The sequence below is a fragment of the Alosa pseudoharengus genome, unplaced genomic scaffold (genome assembly GCF_046254945.1).
Source record: "Alosa pseudoharengus isolate Yale_2024_CS ecotype anadromous, Long Island Sound unplaced genomic scaffold, YU_APseudo_1.1 YU_APseudo_1.1_scf_1, whole genome shotgun sequence".
Taxonomy (NCBI): domain Eukaryota; kingdom Metazoa; phylum Chordata; class Actinopteri; order Clupeiformes; family Clupeidae; genus Alosa; species Alosa pseudoharengus.
Genome location: NW_027468564.1, coordinates 30,871,088 through 30,893,631, shown reverse-complemented (window position 1 = coordinate 30,893,631; position 22,544 = coordinate 30,871,088). Strand labels below are relative to the sequence as shown.

General features: G+C 41.7%; 1 protein-coding gene across 1 annotated transcript; it reads left to right on the top strand.

Annotated features, from left to right (window-relative positions):
- The first annotated feature begins 3,824 nt into the window (after positions 1–3,824).
- Positions 3,825–21,802, top strand: LOC143118298 (stonustoxin subunit beta-like). Its single transcript, XM_076279377.1, has 4 exons — positions 3,825–3,958; positions 4,167–4,340; positions 10,166–10,212; positions 19,294–21,802. The coding sequence occupies exons 1-4, from the start codon at positions 3,825–3,827 to the stop codon at positions 19,896–19,898; spliced, it is 960 nt and encodes a 319-aa protein (XP_076135492.1). The 3' UTR covers positions 19,899–21,802.
- Positions 21,803–22,544: the final 742 nt, after the last annotated feature.

The following is a 22,544-nucleotide window of genomic DNA, read 5'->3' as shown; positions in this document are numbered from 1 at the left end:
TGGACAAAGCTGTTCCGCCGCGTTTCTGTAAAGCTCGGCCAGTTCCGTTGGCCCTGCAGGGTAAAGTTGAGACTGAGTTGACGCGTCTGGTGGAATCTGGAATCCTCCAACCTGTCACATACTCTGAGTGGGCGGCCCCGGTTGTCCCAGTTTTGAAAGGGGATGGCTCCATTCGCATCTGTGGGGACTATAAACTGACAGTAAATGTGGCGTTCAGAGTAAAGTGCTACCCCTTACCCTGCATTGATGAGCTGTTCGCTAAGCTAGCCGGGGGAGTCTGTTTCTCTAAGTTAGATATGTCCCATGCTTATCAGCAGCCGGTTTTGGCAGAAGAATCTCGTAAGCTGGTCACAATCAATACCCACCGGGGCCTGTTCCAGTACACACGCCTTCCATTCGGCGTGTCATCCGCCTGTGCCATTTTTCAGAGGGCAATTGAGGGCCTGCTAGGGGGGATAGATCATGTAGCTGTTTATCTGGACGATATACTTTTGACGGGTACCTGTCAAGAACAACACCTGCGCACCCTGGACCAAGTGCTTTCCCGGCTGGAGGGAGCTGGCCTCCGTCTGAAGAGGTCCAAATGTGTCTTTATGGCACCAGAGGTGGAATATTTGGGCCATAGGATAACATCAAGGGGGCTACAACCGTTGGAAAAAAAGTACAGGCAATCAAAGACGCTCCTGTGCCCCAGACCACCAGTGATCTTAGAGCCTATCTAGGTATGCTGAATTATTATGGGCGGTTCCTTCCAGATCTAGCCTCCGTACTCGCGCCTTTGCATGCTCTGTTGCGTTCAGGGGCAAAGTGGGAATGGGGCGTTGCGCATAAACCTGCATTTGACAAGTCAAAGGCCTTGTTGTCTTCAGGGGTGCTCCTAGCCCACTATGACCCCGCACTCCCACTGGTGATTGCTGCTGATGCTTCACCATTTGGCCTCGGAGCAGTATTGTCTCACAGATACCGAGATGGAACTGAGCGCCCAGTCTGTTTTGCATTGCGAGCTCTGGCACCAGCTGAGAAAAAGTACGCCCAAGTGGAAAAAGAGGCCCTGGCCGTTATTTTCGCTGTAAAAAAATTCCATCAGTTCGTCTATGGCCACCAGTTCACGATCCAAACCGATCACAAGCCTCTCCTGGGGTTGCTGGGTGAGTTAAAGAACATACAGCCCACGGCATCAGCACGACTGCAAAGATGGGCTCTCCTCCTGATGCAGTACCAATACACCCTGGCGTACAAACCCGGGGCGCTGATTGCCCATGCTGATGGTTTAAGCAGGTTGCCACTGCCCCACACGGTGCCAGACCCCGTCACTCCCCCTGAGCTGGTGTGTCTGATGCAGCAGCTTCAGACAGCACCCATAACCAGCACCCAATTAAAAGACTGGACCCGACGTGACCCCCCACTCTGGCCGGGGTATGCCAGTACATCATGGGAGGGTGGCCACCAACCTGCCCTGCTGGAGATATTCAGCCCTATTTCAAGAGGCGTGAAGAGCTCACAGTTGAGGATGGAGTCCTGTTATGGGGGCTTCGCGTCATCATCCCACCACAAGGACGGCAGGCTCTGCTGGAGGAGTTGCATGAGGCACACCCAGGGGCATCAAGGATGAAAGCTGTAGCACGGGCTTACATGTGGTGGCCGGGACTGGATGCAGCCCTGGAAGACCAGGTGAAATCCTGCACAACCTGCCAGCAAATCAGGAACGTCCCTCCAGCAGCGCCTGTGTGCCCGTGGGAGTGGCCTGGGAAGCCCTGGACACGCCTGCACATTGACTATGCTGGCCCGTTCCTAGGAGAAATGTTTTTGGTGCTCGTGGATGCTCATTCGAAGTGGTTGGAAGTGTTTAAAGTGAAGTCAGCCACATCAGCAGCAACAGTGGATCACCTCAGAGAGGTTTTCAGTGCACATGGCCTTCCACATACCATAGTGTCTGATAATGCCACTGTCTTCACCAGCTCTGAATTCGAGGGGTTTTTGAAGATGAATGGTGTTCGTCACCTCACCTCCGCCCCCTACCATCCGTCCTCAAATGGACTGGTGGAGAGGGCGGTGCAGACACTGAAGAAATCACTTAAGAAGATAACAGGTGGTACACTGAGAGAAAGGTTGGCAAGATTCCTGGCAGCATACCGTTTCACCCCACACGCCACCACTGGTCTCTCCCCTGCAGAGATGATGTTTGGTCGGCGTGTACGCACCAGGTGGGATCTGTTGCGGCCTGACATGCAAGCGAAAGTCCTCCGTAGTCAAGAGAGAATGGTAGCAAACTCAAAAAGACACCCAGTCAGTCGGGAGTTGCCACTCAGAACAACAGTGTGGGTAAGAGACTTCTCGGGAAGGGAGAAGTGGCTGCCCGGCACGGTGATCGATAAGACAGGGCCACTCTCTTACAGAGTGGAGGTAGGTGGGAACGTATGGCGTCGTCATGTGGACCACCTACTGTGCCGACACACCTCTCCTTTAGCCGAGGAGGAGTGGGATCCAGGTAATGAGCAGCAGAGCATCCTCCCGCTGGAGCCCCCTACTCCGGAGGGCACCACTGCGGGTCAGCCGGACGGTGAGGACATCCCACATCCCGATACGGGAGAGTCCGCTGAAGCTGGGTCTAATGTTGTCCCCTGGCGGTCGACCAGAATCTGCAATGCACCTGTTCGTTTAGATTTGTAGTTGGAGCGGGAGGCCACAAGAAAGGGGCAAAATAATCCCCTAGCCTGTCCGTGGGAGTGAGGGCAGTCTACCCCTCACTCTCAGTTAATTCTGGTTAGCCTACTGAAGTTGTTATTTCGGTTGCCAGTGTAATTAAGTGTTTTGAACTATGGGGGGAGGGATGTCATAACGTGAGGGTTTTATTTAAGGTATACTGTTTTGTATTGCCTGAGTGTGCGCGTGAGCAAGAGTGAGTGATGACGTATGGGGGTGTCGTGGGGGCTGGTTGCCAGGTGATGATAAAGTTCTTGTATGTTACGACTGGTTCAATAAAGCACCGGAGTTGTACCCGGTTTGAGAAGCATCTTGGAATGGACATTGCTTTTATCATTGTTGAGGTTACAACATCCAGGCTAAAACATTTCTGCCAAGAACCATAAACATAACCATCAACAAATATGACATCATCTATCGGGGCGTCTGTGGCCTAGTGATTAAAACAGTTCTCCCACATCCATGGATGAGGTGCCCTTGAAGCAATGCACCTAACCACCAACTGCTCCCCGGGTGCCGGATTAATGGCTGCCCACTGCTCCGGATGTGTAGGTGTACTCCTAGTGTGTGTGGGTTCACTGCTCCAAGTGTGTGTATAAAGGTGTGCACACTACACCCGGATTGATAAAATGCAGAGAACAAATTTCCTCATAGGACAACCCCAACATCCAGCATCGCTTACCTCCCCTTTAAGTCTGTCCTACAATTTTCTTTTGAAACAGGGTGCAACGGTGCCACCTCTCTTAAAGGGAAACTTGGCAGGATTTCCCCCTCTGCTGGAGAAATTGTGCATTATGCTATTTCAAACTGTGGAAAAAGGTAACAATAAAGCACATGGATTTGTTTACAAGCTAGCAAAACGGTTAGCATAAGTTTGGCAGACAATGTGGATGTTACAAGGTAAGAAACACGATTTAAAACTAGTTTCTTGTTTCTCACTTATCTTTTCGGGACGGTAGTCTCAATGTTGCAAGGTTGGTTTTCCGCCTGGGGACGCTAGGGGCAGCGGGAAAAGTCACCATTTTCACCGGAACAGGTCATTTAACCATCCAAATGATTTCTAAACGGGTTTATTACGTTGAAATAGTTGCCAAGTTCCCCTTTAATTCAGTTGTAAAATGATGGCAACAGTACTGCAACGGACACCTTCCCATCTGAGAAGGCTGGACATGAGTGACAATGACCTGCAGGATCAAGGAGTGGAGCTGCTCTGTGAGGAACTAAGTGATCCACAATGCAAGTCGGAGACACTGAGGTCTGTGAAGTTTCTGGAATTCCTCTGTGATATGTGCTGTTGTCCTTGTAAAGGCAAGCTATATGTGTCTGAATACTGCCAGTAACATATCTGAACATATGAGGTTACATGAAGATATATTTAAGTAATGGGATTTTGAAATTGCAGTTGCCTTGCATAATTGTAATGCATTTCCTTCTGTAATAATGAAGACAATCTCTCATTTCAGACTGTCTGGTTGTCTGATCACACACAAGGGCTGTTCAGTCTTGGCCTCTGCCCTCAAATCAAACCCCTCCCACCTGAAACAGCTGGATTTGAGCTACAACCACCCAGGACCCTCAGGTGTCAGAGAGCTCACAGACAGACTGGATGATCCCAATTGTAAATTACAGACCTTCAGGTAAGTGCTAGATTTTATATACATTCCTGATAGACTAAGGGCTCTATCTTCCGTCCCAGCGCAATTGACTTTGTATACTCACGCGTTTGTCTTTCCTATTTTGCAGTCAGCGCATATTGGAATTTTCCCTCCACAGGTACATGCCTGTAAATTAGGGAATTCGATTGCGCCCACGGGGGCGGTTCAGCGAAAAGACGGGGCGTGTTCCGGCGCAAACGTTCACTGTTGATATTTTGCAGTTTCAGAAAACAATTCCGCCACAGACCAGGAACTCCCTGGTCTAAAGTCTGTGGCGAAAATGCAGATGCTATTTTAAGGGCGCATGCATGACCACAGGCCTGCATGAATGAATGCGTTGCACAGCAATCTACAGACACCCCCGTGCACAGACGGAAACATTCAAAGCCTTGATAATATTTGTCCATTTCCCGGTTTTGTTCGTGCATTGGTGACCTAAATATTTAGTAGCCTATATATTACAACATCTACATGCAATATCTTTACAACAACGCCTAATTACGACCTATTAATCTGGACAACTTTATAGGCTACAGCCCTATAAAGGCTAAAGTTACTTTTAGTTTTGTTCCAATTTACCGTTGTGTATGGCTTTAAACATCGCGTGCGCTTTAACATCAGCCTAAGCATTATTCCAGCTGCGCTAAGGTTTTAAGCACCATCATTTTGCCTACCTTGTTGTAGCCCATCTGAAATAACTCCAAGCTTTGCTATGTTCCCTCCATCCTTTCGTTATTTTCAAAAAACGTTTTATATCCATGATGGCCTTGAAGTCTTGAGTTAGTGAATTAGCTTAAATCAACTTTTCATGTGCTGTTAACCAGCAACAGATAGTACAAGAAAGCAGCAAGTATGGTTACAATTTCTGTAGTTGCTGCATCCATTCATTGTTATTCTCTCTCCTGCTCAAATAAATGTTGTGCGTGAATTAAGTTGATGATAACGTGTTTACAAACTCTGCTTTACAGAAAATATTGTAAATAGTCTACTGTCACGCAGTTAATGGGATACTGTGCAGAGTTGAAAGTTAGGTCAACTTAAACGAAGCCCTGGCTTGGCCGCCTGTGCTGCGCAACGCACACTTAGCTCCTCTCATCTATACAATGTAGTTCCCATTTCTGTAAACCATACATAATTTCAAAGAAAAATATTACCACTCGAGGGAAATCAGTGTGGTGTCCATGTGAAAAAATAGGCATAAATCTAGCGTACACATTTTCACGAATCACAGATGTGTTGATGACATAAATTAGGAAATGTTAGAGGACTTAAGGAGACGTGATGTTGAACTGCATGCCGATGCCATTTAACCCAAATGCCCCATCGGCAGCACGGGAGAGAAGAGATTAACTGACAGAAGATATGCATTGTCTATAGAGAGGTAATGTTAGATTACATTGTACATTGCAAATATATCACCATGCATTCATAACCTCGTGATTCAGTGAGAATGATCCCAAAACATCGGAAAGTATGTCTTTGTGACAATTCTGTATTACATTTTGTCAAGCTGAAAAATCAATAGCTAACTGTTCCCAACTGAACAGTGATTATAGCGCTGTGAACGCTCCTGGCTGCGCCTGGCAAATACGCCACCATAATAGCAATCAGCTATGGAACAAGCGTGCCTGTTGTTAAAGGGAATGTGAGATGACGCTCTGATTGGTTTATTGCACGTTACGCCCAAACCACACCCATGATTAATGTAGCTACTTCAGACAACCCCATTTTAGATTTGCGTCGGGCGCAACAGTCAAATATCCCGCCGGTAAAAATAGCATCAGCGCCGAGATCCGCCCACAAAGTGAATTGCGTTTTGCGCAAAGACACTTCCGTTTTAGACCATTAAAATAGAGCCCTAAGTGTTTTGTGTCCTCTGTTTGTGTGTAGAGACTTCATATTATTCCCTCCCATATAATAAAATTAACACAGTGGTGATTGTTGAAATAGGTTACACAGTTTCAGGGGGTGGGGATTGAGTTTTTGTGAATGAGAATTGACTCTGGTTTGTCAATGTTTTGCTTCCATTTTTGTTGCAGTCTAAGCAGAGGTTGTTGGTGGCCCTACATTTGGCCATACATGTATAGTGTCTGCCATTGAGGACACAGAAACAGATATTCTTACATTAACGTTGCAAAAAGAAGACATCTTTCCTAACAACGGCCCTTAGCTGTTGTGAAACCACTGGAGGCTACAGCCTCTTGGAAAATATTGCTTAAACAAATAGACGCCAAAATAACCTTTGACCTTTTGTCAAATAATAGCGGGTGTTACATAGCAACTGGCACCCATGTTAACTGGCTGCATTGGTGACGTTTCACGAGTGATGACATTTCTTTGACAGATGTGACCGCTTGCAGATTTGTCACTTTCTGATGGAAACTGGAGACGAACAAATACAAATATGCATGACATATTTAAATGTCAAAATTGTACGCTACATGCACTGGACCATGAATATGCCACCAAAAAAATAAATACCTAAACAGTAGGGGTGTGAATCTCTCATGTAAAAGACGATACGATTCACATCTAGATACATGGGCACGATTCAATACAAGAAAAGATACATGTTCATAAAAAACGATTCAGTACGATTCGATGCGATGCGATTCGATGCAGTTCGATACAGTTGAAGAATGGAAAGCATTCTGAAAGATTTTTTTTATCATTTGCTTAAGGTGCACATTCATTTTATATTATCAATGTGCATGGTCATGTCAATTAGGCAAAAACAAATGTGTGAATATAATTATCTAAACTGAGGTTTGTATCATATACTGTATTGAAATGAAAAAAGAATAGTCTACATTTCAGCCAAACAAAGCAGCCAAATACAACATAAATACATTTTTATAGATTGTATAGAGTTATATCTGATTGTTTTCAAGGAAATGTAGCCTATTGTTGAGGTAAGACAATACCGAAATAAAATAAAACGGTGCTTAAGACAATCTTGGCCTTTTCTCATAGCCTACAAGAACAAAATAGGCCTAGGCCTACATATCAATAAACTGGGCCTGTTCCAAGTCTGAGTGAATATGAACAAAATAATAATAAGTACATCGTTTTAGCAGCCAGGGCAAAATTATTACCTTCATCAAACGTAAGGCTACTCTACAGACTATCGTTGCCGTTTAGGAATGCTATAGTAAGTGTTTAATTTCGCGCTGGATTTTGACAAACAAAAGAGTAAAACCAGAGCCCGTCTACGGAGAGCCTTGCCACTCCGTATTAGTCCCATTGTACCGAATTTTGGTTGCAGTTCCACCAGAATTCCACTGGGGGCGATCGCCACGAGTGCAGAATGAATGGGAGTCAATGGAGCTAGGCGGCTAAATTTGTCTCTTTCACCTGATTGTCGTTGACAAATCTCAGATTTGATTGTAGTTTGTATAACTTCAACATGGGTTATAGGTCAAAAGTTGAATGAACGAGTACTTATGTCCTTTTGATTTCTTACAGTTTGGGTTGTTGTTGCCCATAACACGCTAGCATTGTGCTAATGACTGACGTCATTGACACATTTGAAAGGCTTTTTAGAACAATTAAGTCACTTTAAAAAAAATAATACTCCACCAAGTGTATTTTCTTTGCCTCCCATTTCGAATACAATATTCAAATTACTTGAAAAAAAATTATATCCCGAGAAAAGTGGATTTTGAGGGGTACAGCTCCATAGACCTCCATGCATTCTGCACTCGTGGACGAGCGCCCCCATGTGGAACCACAGAAGGAACTGCAACCAGTTCAGAAACCGGAAGTTTTCCGATAGTGGCAGTTCTCCCCTTATTAGACATTCTCTGGTAAAACTGTCAAACACCGACAGTGTCCGAGTTGTCACGTGCTTAAGTTGTAGTAGATGTATGGGTAATGAAGTCCTTTGACTACTTTGGGCAATGACTGTAGCCCAAAACGAACTTCATTACCCACAAATCCGTGCCACGTGTAGTTTCAAAACAGGAAGTGGGATGAACGCACTGCTTGCAACGTAAATCAGAGTCTGCACGAGCAGAAAAGGTTATGAACCGATTTGTAGCAAGTAAATCGATATAACGACCGGTTCATTTCAGTTTTATTCCGATACAGGGCTTTACATATCGATGTAGCCGTATCTTACACGTCAAAAACGGATACCGATACGTATCGGTTAATCTTTACACCCCTACTAAACAGCCTAATAACAACTCCACGTGGGTATCAAACCTGCCTCCTAAATGAAACTACTTACATGATAACCATTCATCTACCTACTTGTGCCACGAACCAGCTGACAGATCACAGTGAAATTTACTTGACTTATACAATTAAAATAAGTCAGCTGATATGTGTTGTTATGATTGTAGCAAGTTGATCATTGTATATGGCTACCGTGTTATCTTGCTACTGCAGTTGCCCAAACCAGTAGGTCTTCAAAGTATCATGGTTAAGTTTTCAATCGTTTCACTGACTACTGGTCAGGCTCTCTGTGACCACCTCTACCTGTAGCCTAAATTGAGGAAGCATTGCTGGTCTACAAATAAATAAATGATAATTAAAAAACTCTGTGATGAGCGAGGATTGAACCCATGTTGACTAGCGCGAAATAGCAATATATAGGCTGTTATACCTGTTGCGCCACAGGAGAAGCACCTGTTTACACATTTAGAAATAAAGTATCACAAAAACATCACACCAAGTTTACCCATGTTTACATGTCAGCAACGTTAATGTTAATAGCCTAGTATAAGCCTAAGAGTTTTGACTCGCGCAAATTTTGTGTAAAATTTGGATACGTTATAGACTTCTCCTGCCCATTGTGTAGTGTGCGTTTCAATGCCTATGTTTCATGAACTGAATTCTTAAAAGAATAGGCTGGACAAAAGGATACACAATTAGGCAACAGATTTTTATTTGATTTATTTGCTGACGTTCATGTGCCTCTACAGACACTTAGGGGCGGCCACTGCCTAACCTCAGGGAAACGTTTTGTAAAACTTAACCATGATACTTTGAAAGCCTACTAAATGCTTGGGCAACGGTAGCAAGACAACATGGTAGCCAGACAACATGGTAGCCAGATAACATGATCAGCTTTGTTAACTTGTTACAATGATAATACCATTAGCTGACTTCTTTTAATCGTACAAGTCGAGTCCATTTCTGTTTGTGCTGTCAGTTGGTTTGTGGCGCAAGCAGGTAGACGTGTGATTATCAAGTGAGCAGCTCAATTTAGTAGTGGTTCGATACCCACATGGAGTATTTATGCAATTTAGGTGTTTATTTTTTGGGTGGCATATTCATGGTCCAGTGCATGTAGTACTATAGACAATTTTGACATTTAAACATGTCATGCATATTTGTGTTCGTCTCTATATCAGAAAGTGACAAATCTGCAAGCAGCCACCTCTGTCAAAGACTAGTCATCAATCGTGTAACGTCATCAATGCAGCCAGTTAACATGGGAGCCAGTTGCCATGTAACAGCGGGCATGGTGGACCAGTGGCGGAGCACCGACTGACAATCGGGTTTGATTCCCGCTATTGCGAGTCTGTGTCGCTTTAGATAAAAGTCTCTGCTAAATGTCAACTTTTCAGCTTCTAATTATGGATCAGTTAAAAAAATAAAATAACAATAATGATTTATAATGAATAAAATGTCATTAAAATCAACTGGGGAGACAGGAGAGAATAAAAGTAGCACACACAACGGACATACAGACACATACACACATGCCCACACAAATGTGCACACGCAAACACACACACACACACACACACACACACCTGGGCTAACATTGTGCAATTTCTTCTCTTCACCATCTAAAGGTATGAGCATGGAGCCGAGTGCAGACTCAAACCAAGTCTGAGGAAATGTGAGTGGACACAATTTGTTTATTTCATAGTGTTGACATGTGTCAGTGTCACACATGCTGGCTCAGGCACATAGAACATAAGGGAGGTCCACAAAAAAGTATCGTCCATTAAGAATATTTATTAAGAATTATAGAAGAGTCAGTATATTGGAATCAAAAGAAAAGTGTAGTGCATGCTGGTGGGTAACATTTTACAGTAAGGGTACATGAATTATCATGAATTCATGCATGAATTATTTAATGATTTATACATTACTTCATTATTTTATATCTTATGAATCATCAGGAATTGACATAAGTTCAAAGTTTCTCATTCATGACCTCATGCATGAACAACATGTCAACTAAAGCATTAGGTACGGTGGCAGTGTTGGGAGGGTTACTTTCAAAACGTATTCCGTTACAGAATACAGAATACATGCCCAAAAATGTAATCTGTAACGTATTCCGTTACGTTACTCAATCTGAGTAACGTATTCTGAATACTTAGATTACTTTCGCATTGAATTGCATTTTATAAGTGTAGGAATGCGGCCATCAAATCCTGCTTAGGTCTACTAAACAGGCCTATTCTGGTGTGTTCTTCTGTTCCAAATGGCTAAAGTGTTAGACCCACATAGGAGAATGTAAAGGCAACTAAGCTACCTGATACAACTTTAAAATGGCAAGGTGACCACTAAAACTACAGCAGGCGACTAGGCTAATTAAAACAAACAAAATAAATAGGCTACTTTAAGGGCGTAGCCAGAAATTATAATTAAGGTGTGCCTGTGAGATCTTTCGGTGGCATCAACCCAGTACAAGTGAGGGGCGCATATGACAGGTGGAACGCAAATGACTTGTAAATGTAAACACTATGGGCTAGGCAACTGTATATCAGTGCTCTCAAAATGAACGTGATCGCGTAATGACAATCAAAAAACGCACGTTAAAATATGGTAGGCCTACTCGCAAGAATAATTATTCAGAGGCTGCACCATATGATTCATTTTAAAACGTAAATGTAGATCTAATTAGAACAAATAATAATCCATAAAGCTATTTTAAGTTAGAATAAAAAACTTAGAATGCAGTGCCTATTTTAGAGATTGGTTTTATTGTAGGTCTAAGTCAACACGTGAACTAGGCTTTGCTTGTTTAGCAAACTGTGTAACCGATTGGCCGAAGTAGCCTGAGCTATTAATACTTGGGAAAATATCCTTTGAACAGACATCAGGAACCACGATCAGTGAGGAACAGGAGTTACCTCCACTTACTTTACTCCTAATTTGCTGTGCAAACAGTCATTTCAGGGTCTCCGATGACGCGTCCATAATGCGCACTGGCTGCGTTTTTAGGCTAGTGCAAGACGGCGGGGCTTGGATTTAAACATGTAAACAATTTGATCATAGATTGCTTTCAGGAGCTTCTGGGAAATGGAGTTGCCTTAATTTATTTAGAGAGTGAACAAACTTATGAAACAGAGAAGTATCGTCATGTAATCCATTGATTTCAACAATGTAACTGTATTCTAAATACCAACTATTTAACTTGTAACTGTATCGGAATACAGTTACTCATAATTTGTATTCTGAATACCTAACGCCGGTACATGTATTCCGTTACTCCCCAACACTGTACGGTGGGGACATCATTATCCTCCTGAGACCCAAACTATAAATTCAAACAGTTTCTTCACAATTAATGAGTTTCTCACGTAAGGGCCCTGTTCATATTGCACAGAACTTTTAATGATTTGAGTCTGTTAAAGGGACACCAGGCAAGCCTGATGCTTTTTCTCTACGAAACTCCCCCTCACTCGGTCTGAAGCTCTTTTCCTTTTCTTTGCATCTTCCGTCAAGGGTTTTCGCTGCTTCTTCGCCGGCTCTGCCATTATACACACGTTTGCAACAATCGCTAGCGTTTCGTTAGCCTCCCTCTGTGCTGTGGATGCAGGATGGAAACTGAAACTGCTTCGGTCGCCGGGTACGATACACTGAACTTGCAAGCGGGATATTCTTCCTACAGGCAGTAGGGGCGGGCGAGAGAGTCTTCATTCGCCCTGTAATGAGTCATTTAACCATATACCGACTTACGAAGATGAGTAATTAACACGAAAACGTTGCCTGGTGTCCCTTTAAGAGGCAAAAAAGGCACGTTTAGATGATGCCCCCAGACCTAGCATTGTAACTGACTATTGGCCATTAGCTGCAGCTACTCCAGTTCGGTAACACCGATTTTGGTCATTTTTCCCCCTATCGACAGTTCTTGGTGACGTCTAGCGATCAAGATCCATGTAAAAATCAGCCGATTTCTCCTTTAATGCTTAAGTTGATGTGTTGTTCACGATGATTCATGAGATATTAAGGAATTAAGTAGGCTAATACATAAATCATGAATTAATTCATGCATAAATTCATGATAATTCATGTACCCTTACCCTAAAGCAGGGGCCTCCAACAGGCAGCTTGTGAGCTACCATGTAGCTCCCCACCTGTTTCTACTGTAAGTATCTCTCCAAAAGGTTTGAGGCAGATGTTCATACATCTGATAACCCAGTCACTTGGGAAACATTTGAAAATTCCTATGAAATCAAATTCACAGTCTACAAAGAGAGAAGGTATGAGTTGAAAGGAACCTTTAAAGAGCATGTACAAATCTTATTCAGTGGTTTTGGGTGGAGATCAGCTTTGTAAATACATGGCATGCTACTTCTAACATAAAAGCTCTCGGCTATGTCCATTTAGTCAAAGTAGCTCTCAGAGGAAAAAATGCTCTCGGCCTTGTCCATTTTGTCAAAGTAGCTCTCGGAGGAAAAAAAGGTTGGAGACACCTGCCCTAAAGTGTTACCCCTGTTCTTTGTGGCGTATTGTGTAAAGATTGATGAGGGGGAAAACATTTTTTATGTCTGAAACGTAACAGAATGTCGAAAACAGGTGTGAAAACTTTCCGGTTGCACTGTATAGCGATTTTAACTTTGCAGTAATAATTAAAAATGTTGTGATAAAGTAATGGTTAAAGCCTGTGGTGCAGGTTAAACAACACTTTCAATTAATGGGTACATTAAGCACTCAAGATACATGTATGTATATAAAGTTAGATATGTCTCCAAAATGGTGTTAAAGTCCAGTTTTTATAGTTTTTGGTTAGTAACGGTTATTTTTTATTTATTCGGCGATGACGTCATATGAGGTAGACGTGGTGGAAGCTATTTTTTACAGTCTATGGGTGGAAGCAGAGAAAAGAAGGAATCCGACCTGCGGTCATATCCCTGTCCCACCCAATCTCTCTCTCCCACTTACTTACTGTCTCACTATTCATTGTCCTATACAAATAAAGGCAAAAAGCCCAAAAAATATACTTAAAAAAAAGATCTTTGGTGGAAGTAGCCTCAGCCTTATAGCAGCTACTAGAACTAGCACTGGCGTCTAACTGGGATGAGGAAGAGGTGGCAAGACCCACAGTTAACATTTATGATGGCCCATATAATTTGGAACCGGTTAGACTTGAGAGGGCGAATGGGGAAATACCGAGAGCTGATGGCCATCAAAGAGAAATAAATGCATGTTCAGAGGAGAATCACTGGAGTTGGTGAAGTGTCCTGGTGAGTTGCTAGCGCAGCAACGAGCGCTGGAGCTAGTCTATGAATAGCAGTGGGTAGGCCTACAATAACAACTTTTTTTTTACTGTCGAGTTAAAGTCAACGTTTTCTTTATATCTAGTGACAGTGATTATGTCGTTAGCTCAGATAAGTACCCTAAACTTAGTCAGAAGATCTAGAAATAGAAGGCATACTATGCTAGATGTAGCTTGACCCACCTGTGAACCCCTAGTGTTTATTTCTAAGCTTTCAGGCTAGGCTACCTCTTTCTCCGGTGAAAATGTTGTGCATGGTCTGCTCTTGGACCACCATATTCAGTTTATTAACTTGAATTATTACACAAAATGTTAATTAAATGTACGAAGAAGTATTTCTAGGTTAATGATTGATATGGCTCGTACAGTATGAAGGCTACAGTAGCCTAGCTAATGTTAACTAGCATTACCAACCTCCCTGCAAAACCCACCACACAACTTCGTAGGTTTGATGGGTCTTGTTCCTCATGCTGGCCCATACAAAACCCACAAGCTGACCCTCGACACACAACAGTCAATAATGTGACCCGATTTAAAGTGGTTTTCACCCCTTTGGACACTCTTGATTTCGTCCTTGAAACTGAAATATTCACGGGCCGGGGGTATGGACGGTTTGCTAACCATTTTACTGCAGTGTCTACCCGGTGGTAGCATCCAGCTTTGCTATCAGCTAGCTAGCTAGTTCAAAGGTTTAAGTTCTTAATGGGGATATACAGGGCTTTTTATGCCTCGTCTAAGTTGATGTTTCATATAAACAACAATTAATGTTCATAGAAACAACAAGGTCACTAAAACATAATATATTTCATACCTGTGTTGCTGTGTTGCAATCAGAGGCATCACTGTGGGATTGTGGGATTGTTCAGGATTGTGGGTAATGAAGTACTTATCCAAGACATCGCGAATAAAATACATTTATCTCAAAACGAGGTTAGTGCCCCGTGAACTTTTGGCGTCTATATGAGCATACACAATCGCTTAGTACAGCCGTAGCTGGTTTTGAGTCTACCATGTGCAGTTAAGTTTGTATGGCTTATACCCGAATTGTCAATGGAGAAATTGCATTGAATTCTTACTTCCGGAAACTCCTGTGGGCGGGACTGTGATGCTCTATTGGTGTCTGTGTGGGCGGTGTCGTCCCATGGAAACTGTGGTGGAGCTTGTGTTGTAGGGAGGGCGCGTTTTGGTCGCTGGTCGAGGAGCTCACCCCGCGGCCAGCAAATAACGTGCCTAACACAGCGTCCTGGATTTGAGGCATGCTGCCTGAATCCGTTTGTGCTACACATAGCATACTCACACTTCAGGCAAGATCATGGTCCCCTTCAAGCCAGCACGCACGAGTATGTTCATGGTTTATGTTTACTTTACCAATCTTACACTGAGTTCTTTGAACCAACAGTTATAGGAGAGAGGAGATGTGTTGCATACACAATAAACATGCATAAGACACAGGCTTAAAATGACGTCTCCAACCTACTTACAGAGTTTTAAACTGAACAATCTTTCCTACTTATCCCTATGCAATACCGGTACACTGTGTACAGGCAGGCTATACGCTGGGCTTATGGGGTTTTAGGCAGGAGTATAAGGAAGCCTCTACCCTCTTGTGTGGTTTCAACCATCAGACAACAATTCCAAAGTGGTGACCAGACCTATCAGGGCTTTCAATGGCCTCGTTCAGATGAAAATGAATAAAAATAATTGTTATGCTTATTCTGTTGTGATCGCTCCATTGCCCTTAAAATGTTATAAAGTACACAGAACACATGAATTTTGATTAAAAAAAAAACAGTTTATTGGCATTGCTTGTAATGGTTACTGAACATTTAAACATTTACTGAACAAGGACAAAGACACAGGTTGGAAGTAAACAAATCTCTATAAATATAGAGATTTGATCCCCTATATTGATCCCCTTGAGGATCAATAAAGTATCTATCTATCTATCTATCTAAAAAAAATGGTTAGGCACAAAACATACAAGGAACACTGATGAAGGGCTAGACGCGAAACGTTTGCACCTTGTTTCTTTGGCCTGCAATAGTGTGGTCTTACCTGAGGGTCAGCTGATGGTTCTCTTTCTCACACACAAACCCATGATATTTCATGCATGCATACATGCAGTGATACATGCAAAAGCACATCAAGCAGACACACAGTGAGCCCAGACAACACCGCACACAGAGGTTGACAAGGCACAGGTAAAATGATTGGTAAATTATTTTGAATTACATACAAGAAATGTCATGCAAATAACAACAAAAAAGAAACTCCAAGCACACAGACAGAGGAGCAGACATGCAGCATGCAGGACCCCTTGAATGGGGTACAGCGACAATTATTACCACTTACAAAGACGAGAAAAAGTAATGATTTTGTGCAAAGTATAAAACAAAGCAACAGCACACAAAGACAAAACAAAACATGCAGCATGCAGGAAACCACCACCAAATGAGATGAAAGGGACAGAAAGAAAGATACACAGACCTAGATATGTAAAAAAAGAAACTTGAATGAAACACACATGACCAATACAGTATAACACTCAAATATGATGACATCACAAACCAACAGACTAAAGCCAGCCTGGTACACCTGTGTCCCAGCATCAGAAGTGGAGGTGGGCAAGGGCTGATCCCCAGTATCACACTGTCCATGGTCTCCTGCTGTGAGGCGTCTGTCAACATCTTGTGAAAACAAATATAAAAAAGGTCAGCGAAGAGGGTATACAAGAGAAAAAAGATTACAGTACAGTGGACCCTGATATGCGCTACTCGATGTTTTAAAAAATACATGAAAGACATTCAGAACATATTTGATGATGTTGAAGGTTACTGTTAAATGTTTACATCAATACTAGTGATAATAAATGTCTAGAGTGCATGTGGTGCATAAACTCTATGAGGTAGTGCATTTGCTGTATTGGGAGGTAGCTAAACTCTGAAGTGAGAAGTGGATAAACTCTGTTTCTGAAATGTCAGAGGTGGGTAAACTGTGTTTACTTGCGTTAGCCTCCACTGCAGCCCTGGTGACACGGTCATGGCCAAATATATGTGAAAGAGAACCGTAGCATTCTAACACAAAACGCAAACGCACTGTTTAGTTGTGAAAGCTGCTTGATGATCACTGATCCCAACGCTAGCCATGATGCTTTCATGACGATATGGACATTTACTTCAGGGCAATTTTGTTTTGGCTTGTTTTGGTAAATCACGAAATATCCTCTAATGTCAGACTGATCATGATTGTAGTGGAGGCTGTGTCAAAGGGAACACGGTATGCAAAATACACACAGCTAGCTAACGCGCAGCTTTTGAACATTAGCATGATGTAAACCATTGTATCTATTTATTTATATATCTACTCTCTCCCTCTCTCCATCAGCTATCTATGTTATGTTATGCTATGCTATCTCTCACTACTATCTATCTATGCTATCTCTCTCTCTCACTATCTATCTATCTATATATATCTCTATCTACCTCTATATATCTATCTATCTAGGCTATCTCTCTTTATATTTATATATCTGACACTGTTACCAGAGCCCTTCTAAGGAGAGCCTCCCCACTCTCTATTAATCCCATACAAACCGAATTTGGCTGCAGTTCACCAGAGTTCACCTAGATGGCGATCGCGGGCGAGTCCAAAATACATGGGGTCCTATGGAGCTACATGGCTACATTTGTTGTTTTCACCTATTTAACAACTGAAACCCTCAGATTTTATTTTATTTTTCGCAAAATGGATATGGATTTTCAATCAAAAGTGAAATAATCCGGGAGTCATGTCCTTTCGTTTTCTTACAGGTTGGGTCGTTGTTGCCCATAACACGCTAGCATTGATGCTATGCTATGCTATGATCATGCTAATGAATGACGTCTTTGGCACGTTTGAAAGGCTTTTTAGAACAATTAAGTGACTTTAAAAAATATAATACTCAACCAAGTGTATTTTCTTTGCCTCCCCTTTCGAATACAATATTCAAATTACTTGAAAAAAAATTATATCCCGAGAAAAGTGGATTTTGAGGGGTACAGCTCCATAGACCTCCATTCATTCTGGACTCGCCCGTGAGCGCCCCTAGATGCAGTACCACACCGGAAGAGTTCCGAGAGTGAAGGTTCTTTCCTTATTAGACATTATCTGCTGTTACTCTCTCACTAGCTGCTACTCTTCTTCTTCTTCTTTCCTTTAATGGCAGATTACATCGTTTAATTGATGTATACCGCCACCTACTGTACAGGAGTGTGTAGAGTGATGCTATAGGAGGTTTTGGCTACTCAATCAGAAAGGTGTAAAAATAAATCTAGAGATAATAAATAATAACAAAACAGAAACCAACAAATAAACAACCAATCAAAACAAAACCAAAAAATTAAATTATTTTAATTAGCTCAGTGTTTTTCAGAAAAACAAATAAGGCTCTAATTCTATCTACTTGCATTCCTTCTTCCCCAAAAATATCCTCTATGTTCTCATCCAATTCTTGCCATGTTTGTCTCTGTTCTCTGTATCTTCCACATCTAAACAAAACATGCCCCACATCTTCCAGTGTTTGGCACTCTATGCATAATCCATCACCTTTTCCTATCAGTTTTAGTGTTGCATTCAGTCCTGTGTGTCCCATTCTTAATCTTGTGTACACTATTTCTTCTTTTCTATTCGGCATATTCATTCTTTTTCCTCCAATGTTTTTCTGATTGTTGTAATAGTGTCTAGCCTTAGGTTCAGCGTACCATTCCTGTTGCCATCTCTTCATTATTTCAGATTTAATTTTAGTTTTTGCTTCTCCTTTCCCTATTGGAACATTAATTTCTATTTCTTTATTTTTTAGTGCCTTTTTGGCTAATCCATCTGCCTTTTCATTTCCTCTAATTCCAATATGTGCTGGAACCCAGCAAAACTGAACCATTAATCCTAGGCTTCTAATATTTAACAATATATTTCTGACTTCCATCATTAGGTCTTCTCTGACTGAATCCCCACTTTCAAAAGCTGCTACTCTCACTAAGTTAATCGTCGTTAAATGAGTACCTCATGTGACGTCATGGAATGCATTGTGGGAGAAATAAGAATCATCGCAAACCTGTTGCTAACCGCTAAAATATCACCTACTTTTCCTTATTATATTTCTTTTTTGTGATACTTTACAACATCAAATACAATGGATAATTGTTTAAATGTTTATTACCAACTAGAAAATTGCCAGAAAAGACAAAAAAAAAACCCTGCACCACAGGCTTTAAGACTTTTACATGAACACAGACATTAGGAATAAGAAATGTGTCACCACTTTTTAATCAACCCTGTCAGACATTAAAATCTAATAGAATTGTTTAATACATAAGGCAGCTATCACACTGAATGTGTCCAGGATGAACTTAAACACACACACACACACACACACACACACACACATACATTGCATACTCTCAAGAGGGTTTTCTCTCATCTTGTGTGCAGATGCTTGTAAGCTCACGCTGGACCCAAACACAGCAAGCAGAGAAGTAGCTCTCTCCAACAACAACACCAAGATGACAGCTTTGAGTGACAAAGAGCCAGATCCTGAGCCCTCAGAGAGATTTACCTTCTTCAAACAGGTGCTGTGTAGAGAATGTTTGTCTGGACGCTGCTACTGGGAGGCTGAGTGGAGTGGTGAAGAAGTTGAGATAGCAGTGGCCTATAAAAGCATCCCAAGGGAAGCAGGTGAAAGCAGCTTTAAATGTAATGATAAGGCCTGGAGTCTGAGTTGCTCTGATAACAGTTACTCTGCCTGGTGCAGTAACAATAAGACTGTCATACCTGCCCCCTCCACCGGCTCCAGCAGAGTAGGAGTGTACCTGGACTGGCCAGCAGGCACTCTGTCCTTCTACAGCGTCTCCTCTGACACACTCACTCACCTGCACACATTCTACTCCACATTCACCGAGCCCCTTTATCCTGGGTTTAGGGCTGGGTATAAATATAATAATCAATCCTCAGTGTCCCTGTGCCAAATCGCTGCAGAGGAATCAACAGCACCAGGTGATGCTGTGATGGAAAACACTGACAGTTCATCCACATTTTAAAGTTCAATTCATCTTTGCTTTCATTCAATCTAACTGAGGGGGAAACATGTAGGTGGGGTTTCAGATTGTACAAACATAATATCAAACAAAAAGTGGTGAGACTACACACTGTCTGATAAACTAGGAAGCCATTCTTGCGCTTAGTCAGACTGTCCACATCTGGACAGTCTATATGGTATTACTTTGGAAAATGTCTGGAACTAGTGTATAATCTACCAGTCATACCACAAATGTGTTGTTTTCTTGGTAGCCATGTTTTGTTTTATATATGCCTTTCTCATTTGCTGGGGTATTGTCTGTCTTGTAATATTGACACTATAGTCTGCTAGTCTCTTTTCATGTCAGATAGCATTCTAGTTTGGGTTGTGATTTGTTGTGGTTGTCCCAGTGTTACAAATATGTTTTATTTTACTTTTATGTCACTTTTTTCCCACAATTTGTTTTATTATCATCTGACTTTGTGAACATTGATGGATTGGTGTTTTGGACATTCTTTTTCAGTACATAAGAAACATGGTTACATCTCTGTCAATACATGTATTTCAACACTAGGTGGCTATGGGTTTGACCTATAATACCACCATAATTGCCATTAGAAATAAGGTTTTGAATTTCAGAAAACTTCTGGTTAGATGCAAACTGCATTTTGTTGTCTTTGTACTTGTACAGTACTCTGCACAGTGACAATAAAGTTGAATCTAATCTAATATATTCTAATCTAAAAAGTTTTAAAATTACAATTTACAGATACTAAAATAAGAACAAAATCAATCAATGTAGCCAGAATACTAAGATATCCACAAATGGTCAAATAATATTTGATTACATTAGATTAAACTTTAATTGTGCAGAGTACAAGTACAGAGACAACAAAATGGTGTTAGCTCAGGGGTGGGCAAACTACGGCCCGCCAAGCACTTTAATCCGGCCCGCCAAGCATTTAATTAGGTCATTTTTTCCTGCGATAGATGACATTATGGTTAGCTTTACTGCAAACTGCTTTTCACTCTTCTTTGAGACGTTTACAATGTCAGTGTTAAAACATTATGTTACATGTGGCTCTAAGCCAAGACTGTATAAGAAAGAGTTGTCCAGTAAGGGCAGCTCTTCCCTGCCAAGCCCTCAGTGACCTATTTAGGATGCTGTTTAGACAGAACCTAGATGGGGGGAGCATGGTCTCTAAGGTCATGAGCAAGGTTAATGGCCGATCCAGATTCCTAGCTAGGAAAGCTCCATTCCTTGATGCAGTGAGCCTCAGACTGCTAGCTAATTCACTGGCCTTATGCTGCTTTGATTACGGACTTGGCTCATGGTATGGTGGTCTAACTAAGGCCCTAAAAGACAAACTGCAGGTTTCTCAAAATAGGTTAGTCAGGTGGGGCTCACATCAAGGGATCATGTGGGTAAGCTCCAGTTCCAACAGCTGGGCTAGGGCAGGACAGCTCCAGCTCAGGGTGGTCCATAATGTTTACAATCATAAGGCACCGGCATACCTTAAAAATCACTTCATTAGGAGTAGGGATACCCATGCGTACCACACCAGAGCTAGTAATGCAGACTTGTACTTGCCTAAGTTAAAAAAAAAAACATTGGCAAGTGTACTCTCAAATATAGTGGTGTGGTGATCTGGAATAAATTACCTTTGGAAATTAAAAGCATAGACAATTATCATCGTTTCAGAAAAAAGGAAAAATCCTGGCTCATGGATAATTTAAATCCCTAGTGACACTAACATGTCTTCCTCCATGTGAGTTGTTGTTTTTTGGTGTTGTCTATGTATGCACATTGTGCTTTAATACAGAAAGGTAGTGTTAGGGTAGATTATTTTATATGTTTAGCCTCTCATAGTCTATTTTTATGATGTTTAATTGTTTTGTTTTATGTGGATATGTCCTGTCTTGTAACATCTGGGACCATGATGGAAATAAGTGCTTGCACTTTGTCATGTTTTTTCTATCCCTTGGATATGTCTTCATTCCAAATAAATCAAATCAAATCAAATAGAGATGATACTCTTTGTAATCTCCATTGCAGCAGATCTAACTTGAACGTGCTACTCCGTTTAATTTTGAACGCGTCTGAGCGCGTACAAGAGGGAGAGAGAGTGCGGCAGATTCCAGCTGGCTGATAATTGGTATCTCCTTCTAATAAGAATCTTGTAAAAGGAAATCATGAAGGTAACAGTAGTTCCCACTACTGACCATTTATAAACTGTGAGAAAGCACAGCCATAGGCACAGCAAAAGCAATAGGTTATATTTAACTGAAGCTGGCAAAAGATCATTGACAGCTAAATGTGAATTGCTGTGAATTAGTTAAAAAGCAACAATTAGAAGTATTTTCTAAAACAAAATTACCTTGGATTTGGATAGTCTAATGGCGTGTCGTACATTATCTCTTACTTTTGTTGTACCTGTTTTGTCATGTTCCTGTTCACTAAATGTCTTAAATAAATAGCAGTTAATTGAAATATTTTAGAATATGGGTGATTTCGTTAATGATGGCTAAAATGAAATCACAGTAATACAGTATTTAAATTGTACAGTGAGAAACTGAATTTACAGTAATTAACTGTTACTTACTGTTAATAGTACTGTATTGCCATATACAATACATTAAAAGACAGTGCTTAACTGTGTACAGTAAA

Bases quoted from the DNA above. Each gene is read 5' to 3' on its own strand.
- LOC143118298 (XM_076279377.1), top strand. From the start codon at position 3,825: ATGGCAACAGTACTGCAACGGACACCTTCCCATCTGAGAAGGCTGGAC. The intron at 4,341-10,165 runs GTAAGTGCTAGA...CACCATCTAAAG, and splicing joins TGTAAATTACAGACCTTCAG to GTATGAGCATGGAGCCGAGT. The intron at 10,213-19,293 runs GTGAGTGGACAC...TCTTGTGTGCAG, and splicing joins CAAACCAAGTCTGAGGAAAT to ATGCTTGTAAGCTCACGCTG.